Genomic DNA, 13,486 nt, shown 5'->3' on the forward strand with positions numbered 1-13,486 from the left:
TCGCAGGCACCCGCCATTCGACCACATCATCCAGCCAGTCGCATTGTTTCGACTGTTGCAAAGCCAGGCTGGGTAGGTTGGCAGGGGTATCCCATGATTCTCAGTCAAGGTCAAGAAGGCGGGGAAGATGGCGAGACTGAGGGGTAAGACAGTATTTGCTCTCCATCCTGAGCTCTGGAGTTCAGGAGACACGATATTCAACCACCAGAGAAGGTGTTTCGGTTGATAAAAATCAACAAAGCAGCAGACTGGGCACGCACACACACACAAACACACGCACACACAAACACAGAGTTCAATGCTCTTACAGCTCAAGCACATTGAGTGGTGAATAAGAAAGAACAAAAAGGAAGAAAAAAACTGAAGGTTTATATCTGCTAATTGAGTGATGAAACTAGAATTTAACAGCCAAGTTACTGGATAACACCTAATTAAAAAAAATTGGATGGCAGTGGATATATGGATATATATATATATATATATATATATATATATATATATACAGAGTTTATAACACATTTTTATAAATGCTTTATAAAAATAAAACAAATATGCTTTATCTGAACGAGTAAAAAAAAAACATCGCATTTTGCTGATGAAATTATTTGTGGTGCAGATTTTGAATACCAAAAAATATAGATTTGCAAAAAAAAAAAAAAACAAACAACGTTGCTTTGTTTAAATATGTTAACAGGTGTGCTACAACATGATTACGCTGAACATATTTCTTTATGATTCAAAGATAAGGTTAAAGTTGCTTTAGTAACACAGACAGTTTAAGTAATGCAGGAAACGTTAAATAAAACGCAATCAATGATGGGAGGGAAATAACTGGAAAGCTGTTTTCAATGGGCAGACATAAGGTCAAGTTCAGGCCATGTAAATGAGCTCGTTAATGGTACCGGGTTGCACGAGCGGGTGGAGCTGCTCCCTGCCGCCATCTAGTGACAAAGGAGAAATCATGGAGATAGAAAACATTTCCAAGTGCGTTTTAAATCTGTACGGTTATCAAAAAAACATATATTCTCTTAAACAAGCTGTAGCCATATATTAAGTGTCATAAAATTATAATAATTAGTAAAAGAGAACACTGGGACAAAAGTAAATAAGTACTCTCTAAAAAAAAACAAAGAAAAAAAGAGGGTTCCGTTTTTTTAAAGAAATTAAATCTTCTAACTGACTGAAAATTCTGATGTTTTAAAAATATTTAAAATTGAAATTTCTTCCCCTTTTGTTTGATACGTCTCCGGCAACATTATCTTCTTTTATCAAGCATCTCCATCTAGTGGACAAAACACAACATTGCTCAAAGGTTGTGAATAAACAGTTTATTGCACGGTCATCATACTGTAAACGTCTTTGGGCAAATAAATCCCTCTGAAATGTGGCAAAAAGCATGATTTTCTTCTGCAGAAACATAAAAATTATAACTGAAAAAAAGACAGGCCATACAATCAAGTGACAGCTTTGAAAAAATCTATACAACAATGTGAGCAAAACAAAAGTTAAAATTTTTTTAAATGCATAAATCGCAATAATTTTGCATACCGACTGAAGCCTTTCATATTCATATGTTTTTGTTTGTAATAAGTTTGATTAGCAACACTTACGATCATCTAAGACACAGATGGAGTTACACGGTGTTGGATGAATGGGCAAGTGAAAATTTTATAGTCACAATCAATTGTTTTCCTTTCAATGGGAAATAAAATCCACACTGGCACCATCATAAAATTTAAACCTGCTAAATCTGTCTTTAGTTGCACATAACCATGCATCATCACATGCTGTGCCATAGGAAAAAAAGTCTAAAAAAAAAATGTCTCTTGTACAAAAAAGATAAAAGGAAGCCCATGAAAAACAATCTGATTTGTTTTTGATTAAATAGGATCAACAGAAGGGGAAATTCTGATAAAGTGCGATTTAGCTCCTTTGCCATCTATCATTCTAGTGGTACCATGTTTCTCAGACATGTTTTAACCATTTCATGATAGTAAAAACTTTTTTTTTTTTGTGCCTTTCTGCAAAGCTAGAGATCCCTTTGCATTAGGCCAAGCTTGTGATAATGCATATCCTTGCAGAACAGATCTCCTGTCGGCTTCTTCGCGTCTCTGACATCCTCTGTAGGAAACAGGAGTGAGCTGTGGGGACGGTCCTGCACAGAGCAGAGGCTCGTCACAGCCACGAAACGGGCTCCGCTCCCTTTCCTCATGCAGGTCGCATCTGTACTTTCCCTCCGTTACCGTTCTTCAGCCCCACCCACCTGGCTCAGTGGATGGAGTAGCCCATCTGGTGCAGCTTCAGCAGCAAGTTGTGCGTAACGTCAAACGTGGTGAAGCTAATTCCCACTGCGATGGGCCCTTTCACCCAGTTCATGCTCAGGCCTTTGTACAGTCCACGCCTGATGCCTTCCTGCTTCACAATCTCGCGCATGGTCCCCAGGATGGTAGTGTAGGAGGAGCCGATCACGCCGGCTGTCTGCATGCGCCGGCGCACAACATCCAGAGGGTACGAAGCCGACTGTCCAATCAGGCCCGCACAGGCTCCAAACGCTAAGCGCTCGTAAGGGTAAGGCTGAGATCGCTTCGTCTTGTCTAAGGTAAAACAGATGGTAGGGTTGGAACTGACTGTTATCTACCAATCTTACTTTAATTAATTAAAACCAAACATGCAAAGACAGAGAAATGGCGAGTACCTGCGTGGAGCTTTTTGAGGGTCTCATAGGTAAAAAACGTGATCCCTGCGTATGGGATAACACCCAAGATGGTGGGAGTGAAACCTTTATACAGTGTCTTTACACCTTCTTCTTGGGAGATGCGTACAAAGACATGCATGATGTTACTGTACCTGGAAAAGACAAACAGAAATAAATTTGAGAAATAAGTTTTCTATTAAATGCAAAGTCACAACAACTGCAAAGACTAGCATGTTTTTGTTTTTTATTTATGTAAGGGTGACATAAGCATTAATCAAGAGTAAGAAAAGTCTTTCCTGGAGCCAGTAAAGGATTCTACGCTCAAAGTGATAGACAGTATGATGAGGACAGACCACCCACATCATATTTAACAGAGACAATCCCAACATAGTCCAGTTAGCAAAGAGAGATTTAGAGGGAACTCCTCTTTTCACCAAACTGAAAGTCAAAGAGTGAAATTAAAACTCAAATTCTGAATTTGACTTTGTAGCAAAATTTAAACGGCACTTTTAAACCGTAGTTTCACAAGATTTATGTGGATCTTACAACATTTTCCTAAAGATATACAGCACTGAATGCATGAGTTACTTTATGTTTAATTAAGCTATAAATTATCTGATCACGTCATGAACTCTGGAAGTCTACACATGGTGATCACTTCAAAGCTACAGGAAAAATCTAACTCCTTTAAAAGGAAGAGACGTAAATGAAATGAAGGGTCCCTAGATGGAAGAAATCTGCAGAACACCCCATTTTATATCCAAAGTCAATAAATGTTGAGTGTGGATCTAAACCAAAAGTTTAAAAAAAAAAAAGTTTATTAATGACTCAAAAAATATAATTACGTGATAAAGAAACTTGGTTCAAAATAACGAACAAACCAGACATTATCTGAGAGAGGGTACACCATATGATCCTAAACGCCCAGCATTCAGATCAATAATGCAATCATTTGGATCCCTAACATACCCAACCCTGTCAGAAATGGCCCGTATACTGAACGGTGTTGACCGTTTTTCCAGGAATGACTAACTGATCATTATAAAAATCGGACAAATTCGTCCTCTGCTAGAGACGAGCTTAACTCTGGAGGTCCTTACATTTCTTTAGCAGTGACAGCCATCCTGGCTCGGACCATGTCCAAGGGGTAAGTTAGCATGGCGGCGGTCGTACCGGCCAGAGAACCCGCCAGTAGCCGTGGGAAAGGAGGCAGCGCTCTGAAATAAAAAGCAGTTGACTTTAAGCACACTTAAAAGAACATAAAGTAAATCCCACACAGCTACAAGCATGCTGGTATAAGCTAAATGCTAACATCCCGGTCGCTACAGTCATGCTGACTCGGCTGAAGCTGTACGTTTTCACAAGGTTTGTGCCATCGTGTGACTTAAAACATGAAAACATCACAATAAAAAAATACTTTAAGTCTTTACTCACTTGCCCTGGAAGCCATAGTAGCCCCCCAGGAGTTTCTTGTATTGCTCGTGTGAGCAAAACTGGATGGCAGCGTAGGGCATGACCCGCACCATGGTGGCAGAGTTCCCCCTCCACAGACTGAGGAATCCATCCTTCATGTACGTGCAGTAGATCACCCTGAAGGCCTCCTGCAGCACAACGTAACATTCGACGCGTTATCCGCTTAGCACGTCTGATATTTTGCCGTTACATAATAAGGTTTGTAAAGAACCTTTGTTAACATGTGGTCACAAACAGTTCTGCCCCAAAACAACGTCAGGAAAAAGTGATTAAGTTGAGCGTCTTGATGCGCAAAGTTGTTAAAAACTGGAAACCAAATTGCAGTGAACAGAGCAGTTTTCACGTTTTTATTTGTAAATACTTCTTAAATTTATGCATTCTTTTTTTTTTCTTCCACTTCAGAATTATCCAACACCTTTGTGTTGGATAACACAAAAGTTGTGCTTGAATATATTCAAACACAACTTTGTATGAAAGGTACAAATGTTAAAGCTTTTGTAAGGCTAGATAAGTAAAGAAGTGGGGAAAAAATAGAAGCATTCACTGTTTCATTATGAATCTATAAACTGTTACTTATTGCTTCAAATTGAACTTCCTTTAACATTTTAGCAAATATTCTTGAAAAATAAACTTCCGGTGTGCATAAACAGTCACGCAAGAGTTCATAACTTTCAGTATGTTTTGTACTTGAGCAGTCAATTGCCCTGCTTATCACTGCAGGTACACATAACGTGATGAAAATCTGTGTCTTATCGGTTCCTGTTCTGCAGATAAGAGAGATAAATAAACTCACCTTTGCCGAGAACCTCTTTGAAGACACTGAAAAACAACAAGAGGCACAGTGAACCACAGGGTTGAGACACACCGTCTCATGTAGGCTAAACATCTACTAAGAGGATTAGTCCACAACAGTTGAGGTGTAAACTCTGGTACGGACACAAAACATTAGTTCAGTCTACAGGAAAGTGTAAAACGTCCAAGTGTAAACCTTAGATCTGAGAGTTTGTCTTGCCTTGAAAAATGATCTTGGTGCGGTCCAGAGGTGCAATGACGGTTTTGGCCACAGCTCCAGCGAATGCTCCACACAGCAGAGAGTCCAGAGGGGTCAATCTGGGTCTCAGGTCCTGTTTGGAGACATTATCACACATTTGTGAGCTAGTGAGACAATGTTTTACAACATAAACATAAAAAAAACTACAATATAAATATGAAATAATAACACAAAAGCTATGGTATGTCTTATCTATCCTTGTGCTTTATGTGGATTGCTGATCAACGGAAACGCTCCCACATAAATTTGTCGGCTCAGGGTTGGGGCAAAGAAAAGAAAAAAAGCCACAACACGCACGTGGACGACGGGGGCACGGAAACTGAGAATCACATGAGATAAGACTGGCCCATGTATCTTAGAACATGAGCTCTGCCCTGTGTGATCATGGAAGCAGTCCTAAAGTAGGCCAGCTGAACTCAATAAACACTCCCACTGATTGATAGCGGAAGGATTTGGCTTGATAAACAAAGACTTTTCATCACCAGCAACAGAAAAACAAAGCACTTTAAAAAAAACTTGCATTTGTAATTCATATTGTTGGAACTATTCCATCATATCACTTATTTTTGACTCAAAGAACAAACAGTACTGTGAATTTAGAGCTGGTATTCCTCCTGCTTCATAATCTATTTTATAATTGTTCATTTTACTGCCTGGACCAGTTATGGTGTACGCATCTCTAATGAAATAAAAACACAAAGGTGACAAAGCAGGAAAAAAAAAAAAGAAGGGTGTGGAGAACCAGGGACACGTCAACAGAGACAAATGAAATGTAGAAATGCATTTGTTAAAGATTCACCTGTTAGGCTTTTCCTGTCCAAAAAAGGATTTACTGTTTTCTTTTAAGTCCAACTCGTGAATGTGTATTTTTATGGACAGAGGCCTGCTGCGGAGGATTAGTCGGCATCACCCTTCTATTTACAGTAGCAGGACTGTTCTGATGTTGGATGTTTACAGCCAGCGAGGAGACACTGAATGTCACAATAACACCACCATAAAGAAGAGTATGATACGAGAGGCAACACATAGTGTTAACCGCTTTTAATATACTTTTCTTTTCTTAAAGGAATCTTTTTTGGTAATGCTTACACTTTATTTGAATATATTGTTGTGACACAGTCAACCTTCCTGTTTAACACTTCAGGAGAGAATTAATTCACATTTGTGATTGTAAAAACAGAACATTTTAAATGCCTTTCCGCACCCATCTGCAGCAACCTGTCTGGTCACGTTTTAATATTGTTTTCCCTTTCCTTATTCTCACTGGCTAAGAGAGAAACACACCCAGCACGCTCACCTTTGCTTGGCTGGACGGTGGGAGGGTCAGCACGGTGGTTTGGGCCACAGGCATGCGGCCCTGGCGGTGCTCGTGCACACGGTGGGCCATTGGTGCCCCCTTCTTAGATTACCAAGGCTTGTCACACACCCGCGGTGCTCTTTCTGGACAAAACCCCACAGCTGCAGGGGAAAATGTCATACATTGGGTTAAAAATACTCCAAGCTGCTGTTTTGAGGCAACATCCTCCTCGCTGCTCGGAGTTCCTCCGTACCAGAACAACGAGTACGTGCATTCTCTCACGCCCATGTCCCCACACGAATGGTCTGCCTTGTAAACAAACGGGGTGTCACGGTGCAGAGAATACAAACCAATGTTGGTTTGTCTACATAAAGCCAAATTCATAACGATCTTGCATGAGTGATTACATGTGCCCTGGTTGTCATTTAAATACAAGACCTTAGTAGGCGCGTGTAAAATAAATGAACTGCGATTCACAGCTGTCCAATAATAATAATAATAATAATAATAATAATAATAAACAGACACTCTTCTTTTCTGCAGTGAAATCTGTTTTGGTTATTAAAACCCGCATGAACGCTTACCTTGACTGTCCCACAGCAGTCCGTGTTTACAAATAGTCGACGCTTGAAATCCTACAATGCTCTGCCGTGCTGCACGTCTCCTGTTTGTCGACAGAAGGCTCGTCACTCGAGCTTTTAAGTTGCACAGCACACGCGCCGCGATGTGTCCCCGCGTCTCCTCGCGTTGTTGACGTCTTTTATCAAGTTGAGTCGAAGAAAAGTGTCAATAAAGCTTGCAGTTTGTTTGTAAGGGTACGTGAGTCAGACAACGTTCAACTCGGAGGTGTTCCCTCTCCCCCCTCCTCTCTCCTATTCTGTGCACAGAAAGATTATTCTGGACTCTCGAGCCCCGAGCGAACGGGAACACGGCGTAATCCACTGTTTTGGACTACAATACCCAAGAGCAAACAGCATCGCATAAGCAAAGTCTCGCGAGATTATGCTCAACATTGGGTTGCCAGGTATATATTACGCTATCATATCAATCTTTTAATTAACCGTTTGTTTTAGTTTTCCATATTATCTCAGTTTGTTCTGAAATTTTGAAAATATTCATAAAATAATTTTGCAATATTTTTTTCTTCCTTTTTTCTTAGTACTTCTTACTTGCAATCTTATCACCATTTTTTTGCTCCCATCTAGTTACCCACCTGTGTGTGTGTGTGTAGGTGTGTGTGTGTGTTTCTCTTTCTGGGGTCAAACTTTAGAAAGAGCTAAATTAGAACCTCCATCCATTATCCAAACCCTATTATCCTTGCAGGGTCAAGGGCAGGCTGGTGCCTAACTATAACAATAATTGGGTGAGAGGCAGGGTACACCCTGGAGAAGTCACCAGTCAGCACAGGGCAACACAAAGATAAACTGGACAAACAGCTATGCACACACACAGCACACTTAAAAGACAATTTTCAGAGACCAATTAACCTAGCACTCATATTTTTTGGAACAGAGTAGCTTCAGTACTCGCAGAGTTAATCACCACAAAAAACAACTGCCTTTTAGAAAGTAAACCTATGGATAATTTGGCAAACTCTGAATTTTTTGCAAGAATTTTTTACTTGCCTTTAGGATCTACAGAACACAATCACATTAAGAACATCAAACAGAACTGCAGTTTATGCTTAATCCCAATCACTATTGCATGTTCATGCATTCAATAATTAAATCATAAATGACTGCAGGACTGTATAATGTAATATTTTAGGTGCCATGCATTAATACTTTCCTTGTCAAAAATATATTAGAGCAATTGTATGGATTCTCACTTTCTGGCACTAAACCTTAATAATATAATCCTGAAAAAAAAAATTGCAAAGCATAAATTAATTGCATTTGATGTCATTAACATCAGAATAACCTTATGTGGCAAGTAAGGTAAGTAAGAACAACAGGAGTAAGAAAGGACAAGAGCAGTATTTACAAGATACAGCCATCTTGTGTAGCCATTTTGTTTTTGTACACACATATAAAGAAATACAGTATTAATACTTACATGCATGCACAAGAGGAAGGGATTCTTGTTCAAATTTATCTTTGCAATACGGAAAGACATCTCAATGTCACGTTTTATTAATTTAGTACAACCCCCAATTCAGAAAAGATAAATTAACACAATTTGTTTCTTACAAAAAAATAAAAAATAAAACTCCACTGGAAAACGGACTTAGACCATCGTTTCTCTATTGGAACATAAACATGTGGATAATATTGTTAAAATAGTAGTTGGGCGTATTAAATAAAATAAATATTTTCATAATAAAATTGGATTTGACCATTTCCTGCGCTATTTTTTAATTGAAATGACTGAAAAGGACACAACTAAAGTTTTTCTTCACAATTTGGAGCTGGAAAAAGCAACTTCGATCGTAGTCTGCTCTGTTTAGCCCAACCTGGCAACCCGCGGCTCTGGCCGTAGCGCTGAAAAACTTGTTGTTGTCTGGGAAAATGGCGTCAAACGTAGAGGCCCCGGAGCGTTGGTACCTCGCCCTCCTCGGCTTTGCGGAACATTTCCGAACCTCCAGTCCACCGAAAATACGGCTGTGCGTACACTGTCTACAGGCCGTGTTTCAGTTCAAGCCTCCGCAGAGGATCGAAGCTCGGACGCATCTCCAGCTGGGCTCGGTTCTCTACCATCACACCAAGAACAGCGAGCTGGCCCGCAGCCACCTAGAGAAAGCGGTGAGGGGCGTTTGATCTGGGAAAGAGCGGGGATGCTGCAGAGAAGCGGAGGGAGTGTAGGCCGCGGGCAGTGAAAACACCGAACGGCGGAAGTGTTTAAATAGCTATTCATTCAAGAAGGTTACATTAGAAAAGAGGTTCTGATACGTGTTCAAATAATTTTGGTACAAAGTGTGTCGTTGTTTAAACCCTGTTCAACCACTTTACGCTCACGCGCTGGTTTTTACCAAATAAACTGCTGGTCAAATATTTACGCCCAGAATGTTGGTTGACAATATTTTGTCTCCTTTTTTGCAGTGGTTTATATCTCAACAACTTCCTCAGTTCGAAGATGTCAAATTTGAAGCTGCGAGTATTCTGTCGGAACTATTTTGCCAACAGGTAAAACATATAAAGACTTACTAAGATACTATTATGGTAAACAGAAATAAGAGTCGAGCCATACTTGTGCTTTTCAAAGACATTCACAAATGATTGTTATATTTGAGGGGGTGTTATTATGAACTGCTAACTGCCCGCATGTAATACATTTTCAGAATTTGGTGGACTCTGCAAAGCCCCTGCTGCGTAAAGCCATTCAGATTTCCCAGCAAACACCATACTGGCACTGCAGACTGCTGTTCCAGTTAGCGGTATGTATTACTTAAGTGGTATTAAAGTTTTCCTATTGAAAATGCACTGATCGCAGTTTTTGTGGCCGATTTCTTATCACCATCTTTTTTTTATTTCACATGCTAATGCAGCTGATAGTCCGATTCTACTTTTGCTGGTTCATATAAATAGCAAATTGATCCGTCTTAACATGAAAATGTTTATATTACTCACATATGCTCTTAATAAAGCAAGCACTCAAAACAAATCACATTGTACCTTTCTCAGTTGCCGCATTTCTGGCCCACTGTTGGTACACATGTACACCCTCCAACCCAGTAGGCGGCAGTAATGTACCTAATGCTTGCTAAGCTATAAAGAAGTTTCACAAGATGTGTTGATGTGTGGTATTTTGGTTAAAAAAAACAACTACATAGACTAATTTTAATTTGATTTTTAAGTGTGCAACACAAGTTTACATAAGTTAGTTTACATAAACTAAAACAATGGTTTTCTCAAGAATGGTTTGAAAATACCAAACTCTCTGTACGTCACAAAAAAATACAACATTAATTCATGGTAAATCCAAAAGAAGCCATCAGTAATGTTTTTTTGGTCGGGGTGGGTTTGGCATTAATTATTCCCATTATCAAATGAGACAGTGTCACACTGCGTGGGGTGGGTTACATACTTCTGAAGTTAAATAGGACTGTACAGAGATATAAAACTAACTTATATGAACTTAAATATAAACTATGATTTGCTGTGTGGATGTGTCTTACCAATATGTGATTCCGCTAGCATTACCTTTAGGAACGTCAAAGACTCAAAAGATAGCTTACTCTTTTTCTCTCATCAACAATTGTGTTGTTGTCAATGTGACCTGTTAGCACCTGTGTTTTGGTGCATTCACTAACTGTGTCTGACCTGCCTGTCGCCGATCAGGGCCACGGAATATTAAAATTATCAGATTTATTCTTGCTTTGTCTCTTTTTTTATATATTATTATTATTTCTTTTGTTTTAGTTGGAGAACAGAGTTAGACTTGCTGCATTTGGATTCTAGTTGCTTGAAAGTTAATAGTTGCCTGTATTGAGATGTTAAGGTTGTTTTCTTATCTCTTTTCAGCAACTTCATACTCTGGAGAAAGACCTGGTGTCAGCATGTGACCTTCTGGGAGTTGGGGCTGAGTATGCCCGAGTCGTGGGTTCAGAATATACCAGGTAAACATCTCTGTCATTTGCAGTTTGCATGTTTAAAGCGTTACCTGGATGACATAGGGGGGGAGGGGTGTGACTATTATAGGATACCTAAACCAAAATGATCATTTTGTCCCGTTGACGAAAAGTAACTCTTTGCTGCAACTCCAACTGCTCTACTTGTGTGATTCGCTTCACCTGAATTTGTTATGTATTGGCTATTGCACACTAAATAATTAAGGGGGAAACCTCTTCAGGCTGTTTTTAGGTTTTATTTTTAATGTATGTGAAGCTGATGCGAATAGACTTTTAAATGTGACTATGTAAAACTTAAATAAATATAACATACTACATATAATTTTACAACATGGCGCAACCGAAATGTGTGGAAAATGAAGCTACTACTTTATTGCCGGACAAGTTTCCACTGCAAACAAATCAGTAAATTGATTTTAATTTTAAATGTACTAAGATTACAAATATCCTGTTTTCTTATTAAATAAGGCTTTTATTTGTGCTTGGAACTCTTATTAGTTGAGATTTGTATCTAACAATTAAGATTACATGGTATTTATCTGTAATAATTTGATGTGAACGTTGACTTAATTTTACTTTTTGCACTTTTTTAGGGCTTTGTTTCTTCTTAGTAAAGGCATGGTAAGTTTTCTCTCTCTATTTTTCTCTTCTCTGTAGCTAAGTTTTATCTTCATGTCTTCATATCTTTTTTTTTTTTTTCTACATCTGCCACGAGGAAACCCGGCGTTAACTGTTTTAGTAATTCGTTTTGACCTGGGGATGTTTTCTAACCTTCCAGTTGCTGCTAATGGAGAGGAAGCTTGGCGAGGTGCATCCTCTTCTCACACTGTGTGGAACTATAGTAGAAAACTGGCAGGGAAACCCCATCCAGAAGGAATCGCTGAGAGTCTTCTTCCTGGTACTACAAGTCACACACTACCTGGATGCTGGACAGGTAGGATGGGTGATGACGAAGTTATTTTTTTTTTAGATTTCTAAAGCGGGATGAGGATGGATGTGTAAAAGTTGACAGGAGTGACTACATTGCTTTTCTTTTTTCTTTTCTTTTTCAGGTAAAAAGCGTGAAGCCGTGTCTGAAGCAGCTGCAGCAGTGCATTCAGACTATCTCTACACTCCAAGATGATGAGATTTTACCCACCAACCCAGCTGACCTCTTCCACTGGCTGCCCAAGGAGCACATGTGTGTCCTCGTATATCTGGTAACGCTGATTTTCTTTCTTTCTTCCTTTCTTTTTTTCTGTTACTCCAAAGCTGTGTGCTTAGTTTCAGCAGAAGTCTCAAGCAATAGTCAAACCTGAACAAACATTAATTTAAAACTATTTAATTGTGCAAAAACATTGAATCAGAAACACTCTGTTTTTTTTGTTTTTTTATTTTCATTTTCCAGGTGACAGTCATGCACTCCATGCAGGCGGGCTACTTGGAGAAAGCCCAGAAGTACACAGACAAGGCTCTTATGCAACTGGAGAAACTCAAAAGTGAGTTTTTGAGTATCACTCTGTGGCTAACTTAATCAGCTTTGCTCTGTAAACTGTCCAGAAATCACTAAACGGTGCTGTTTGTTTTTGTTGTTTTTTTTACCACTAATCAATTTATGTCAGTGTTGGACTGCAGCCCCATCCTGTCTACCTTCCAAGTCATTCTGCTGGAGCACATCATCATGTGCCGACTCGTCACGGGCCACAAGGCCACGGCATTGCAGGAGGTACGTTGTTTCTATTCCTGTCACCATCCCTGCAGTTTATATTTAAATACGTGCCATCTTAAAAAAAAAAGGCTCATATGGAACATTTGAAGCTCAGTTAGTTCTTTGTGACTTGAAGAAGTTTTAAGTTTTTCCAGCTTCTAACCAGAAAAAACTCACCTTTATAAACAAACTGAAACATTTTAAAAGGAAATGAAAAACAGGGGGAAATAATAATAATGATGTGTTTGCACACCTTAATGAAGACTGTGCTGAGAATTAACCACTACATCTGAACTCAAAATACACAGGAGCCATTTCAGCTGGCTATGATTACCTCCAAATGATTATTTTATATATAATAATTATTTTAATTTCCAAGGGATTGGCTGTAATATGAAGACTGGGACTGGGGGCGGGGGACACATTTGAGGGATTCTAGAAGCATTTGCAAAAGTCTATCAAAAGTCAAATGAAACCAAGTTTGTTTTTTTTCTTTTTCTTTTTTTTTTGTTCATAATTCCAAAAAGGTATGTTTGGTGCAGAATTACTCTTTACAGGAGTAATAATGGATGCCGCTGTCTACGGATTGATTTTTAAGTTATTGAAAAATGGGAGCAAGATCACAACAAGACGGAGGAAGGAAAGCACATCTAATCCAGATTTGCTGCATCTGGCTTTTTCTGGTGCAAAACTATGATACAATATGGCCGTTCATA

The 13,486-nt window shown here is 39.2% G+C and overlaps 2 protein-coding genes across 2 annotated transcripts; one reads left to right on the top strand and one right to left on the bottom strand.

The window, feature by feature from the left end:
• Positions 1-1,313: 1,313 nt before the first annotated feature.
• On the bottom strand, positions 1,314-7,463 carry LOC106948926 (mitochondrial coenzyme A transporter SLC25A42). The gene is made up of 8 exons (XM_015034827.1): positions 7,101-7,463; positions 6,517-6,677; positions 5,181-5,292; positions 4,962-4,987; positions 4,130-4,296; positions 3,796-3,912; positions 2,696-2,847; positions 1,314-2,594 (listed from the first exon to the last, which is right to left on the bottom strand). Exons 2-8 carry the CDS (start codon positions 6,604-6,606, stop codon positions 2,269-2,271), a joined length of 990 nt encoding a protein of 329 aa, XP_014890313.1. The 5' UTR covers positions 6,607-6,677; positions 7,101-7,463; the 3' UTR covers positions 1,314-2,268.
• A 1,517-nt stretch (positions 7,464-8,980) lies between these two features.
• Positions 8,981-13,170, top strand: LOC106948927 (MAU2 chromatid cohesion factor homolog). The gene is made up of 9 exons (XM_015034828.1): positions 8,981-9,257; positions 9,555-9,638; positions 9,794-9,889; positions 10,977-11,071; positions 11,677-11,704; positions 11,862-12,017; positions 12,136-12,282; positions 12,471-12,561; positions 12,685-13,170. Exons 1-9 carry the CDS (start codon positions 9,024-9,026, stop codon positions 12,876-12,878), a joined length of 1,125 nt encoding a protein of 374 aa, XP_014890314.1. The 5' UTR covers positions 8,981-9,023; the 3' UTR covers positions 12,879-13,170.
• Positions 13,171-13,486: the final 316 nt, after the last annotated feature.

Source organism: Poecilia latipinna, unplaced genomic scaffold (genome assembly GCF_001443285.1).
Source record: "Poecilia latipinna isolate Pla-1442-1.1 unplaced genomic scaffold, P_latipinna-1.0 Scaffold313, whole genome shotgun sequence".
Taxonomy (NCBI): Eukaryota; Metazoa; Chordata; class Actinopteri; order Cyprinodontiformes; family Poeciliidae; genus Poecilia; species Poecilia latipinna.

Bases quoted from the DNA above. Each gene is read 5' to 3' on its own strand.
- LOC106948926 (XM_015034827.1), bottom strand. From the start codon at position 6,606: ATGGCCCACCGTGTGCACGAGCACCGCCAGGGCCGCATGCCTGTGGCC. The intron at 3,913-4,129 runs GTGAGTAAAGAC...TTTTTATTTCAG, and splicing joins TACTATGGCTTCCAGGGCAA to AGCGCTGCCTCCTTTCCCAC. The intron at 2,848-3,795 runs GTAAGGACCTCC...TGTCTTTTCCAG, and splicing joins GCTGTCACTGCTAAAGAAAT to GTACAGTAACATCATGCATG.
- LOC106948927 (XM_015034828.1), top strand. From the start codon at position 9,024: ATGGCGTCAAACGTAGAGGCCCCGGAGCGTTGGTACCTCGCCCTCCTC. The intron at 11,072-11,676 runs GTAAACATCTCT...GCACTTTTTTAG, and splicing joins GTGGGTTCAGAATATACCAG to GGCTTTGTTTCTTCTTAGTA. The intron at 12,283-12,470 runs GTAACGCTGATT...TTCATTTTCCAG, and splicing joins TGTGTGTCCTCGTATATCTG to GTGACAGTCATGCACTCCAT.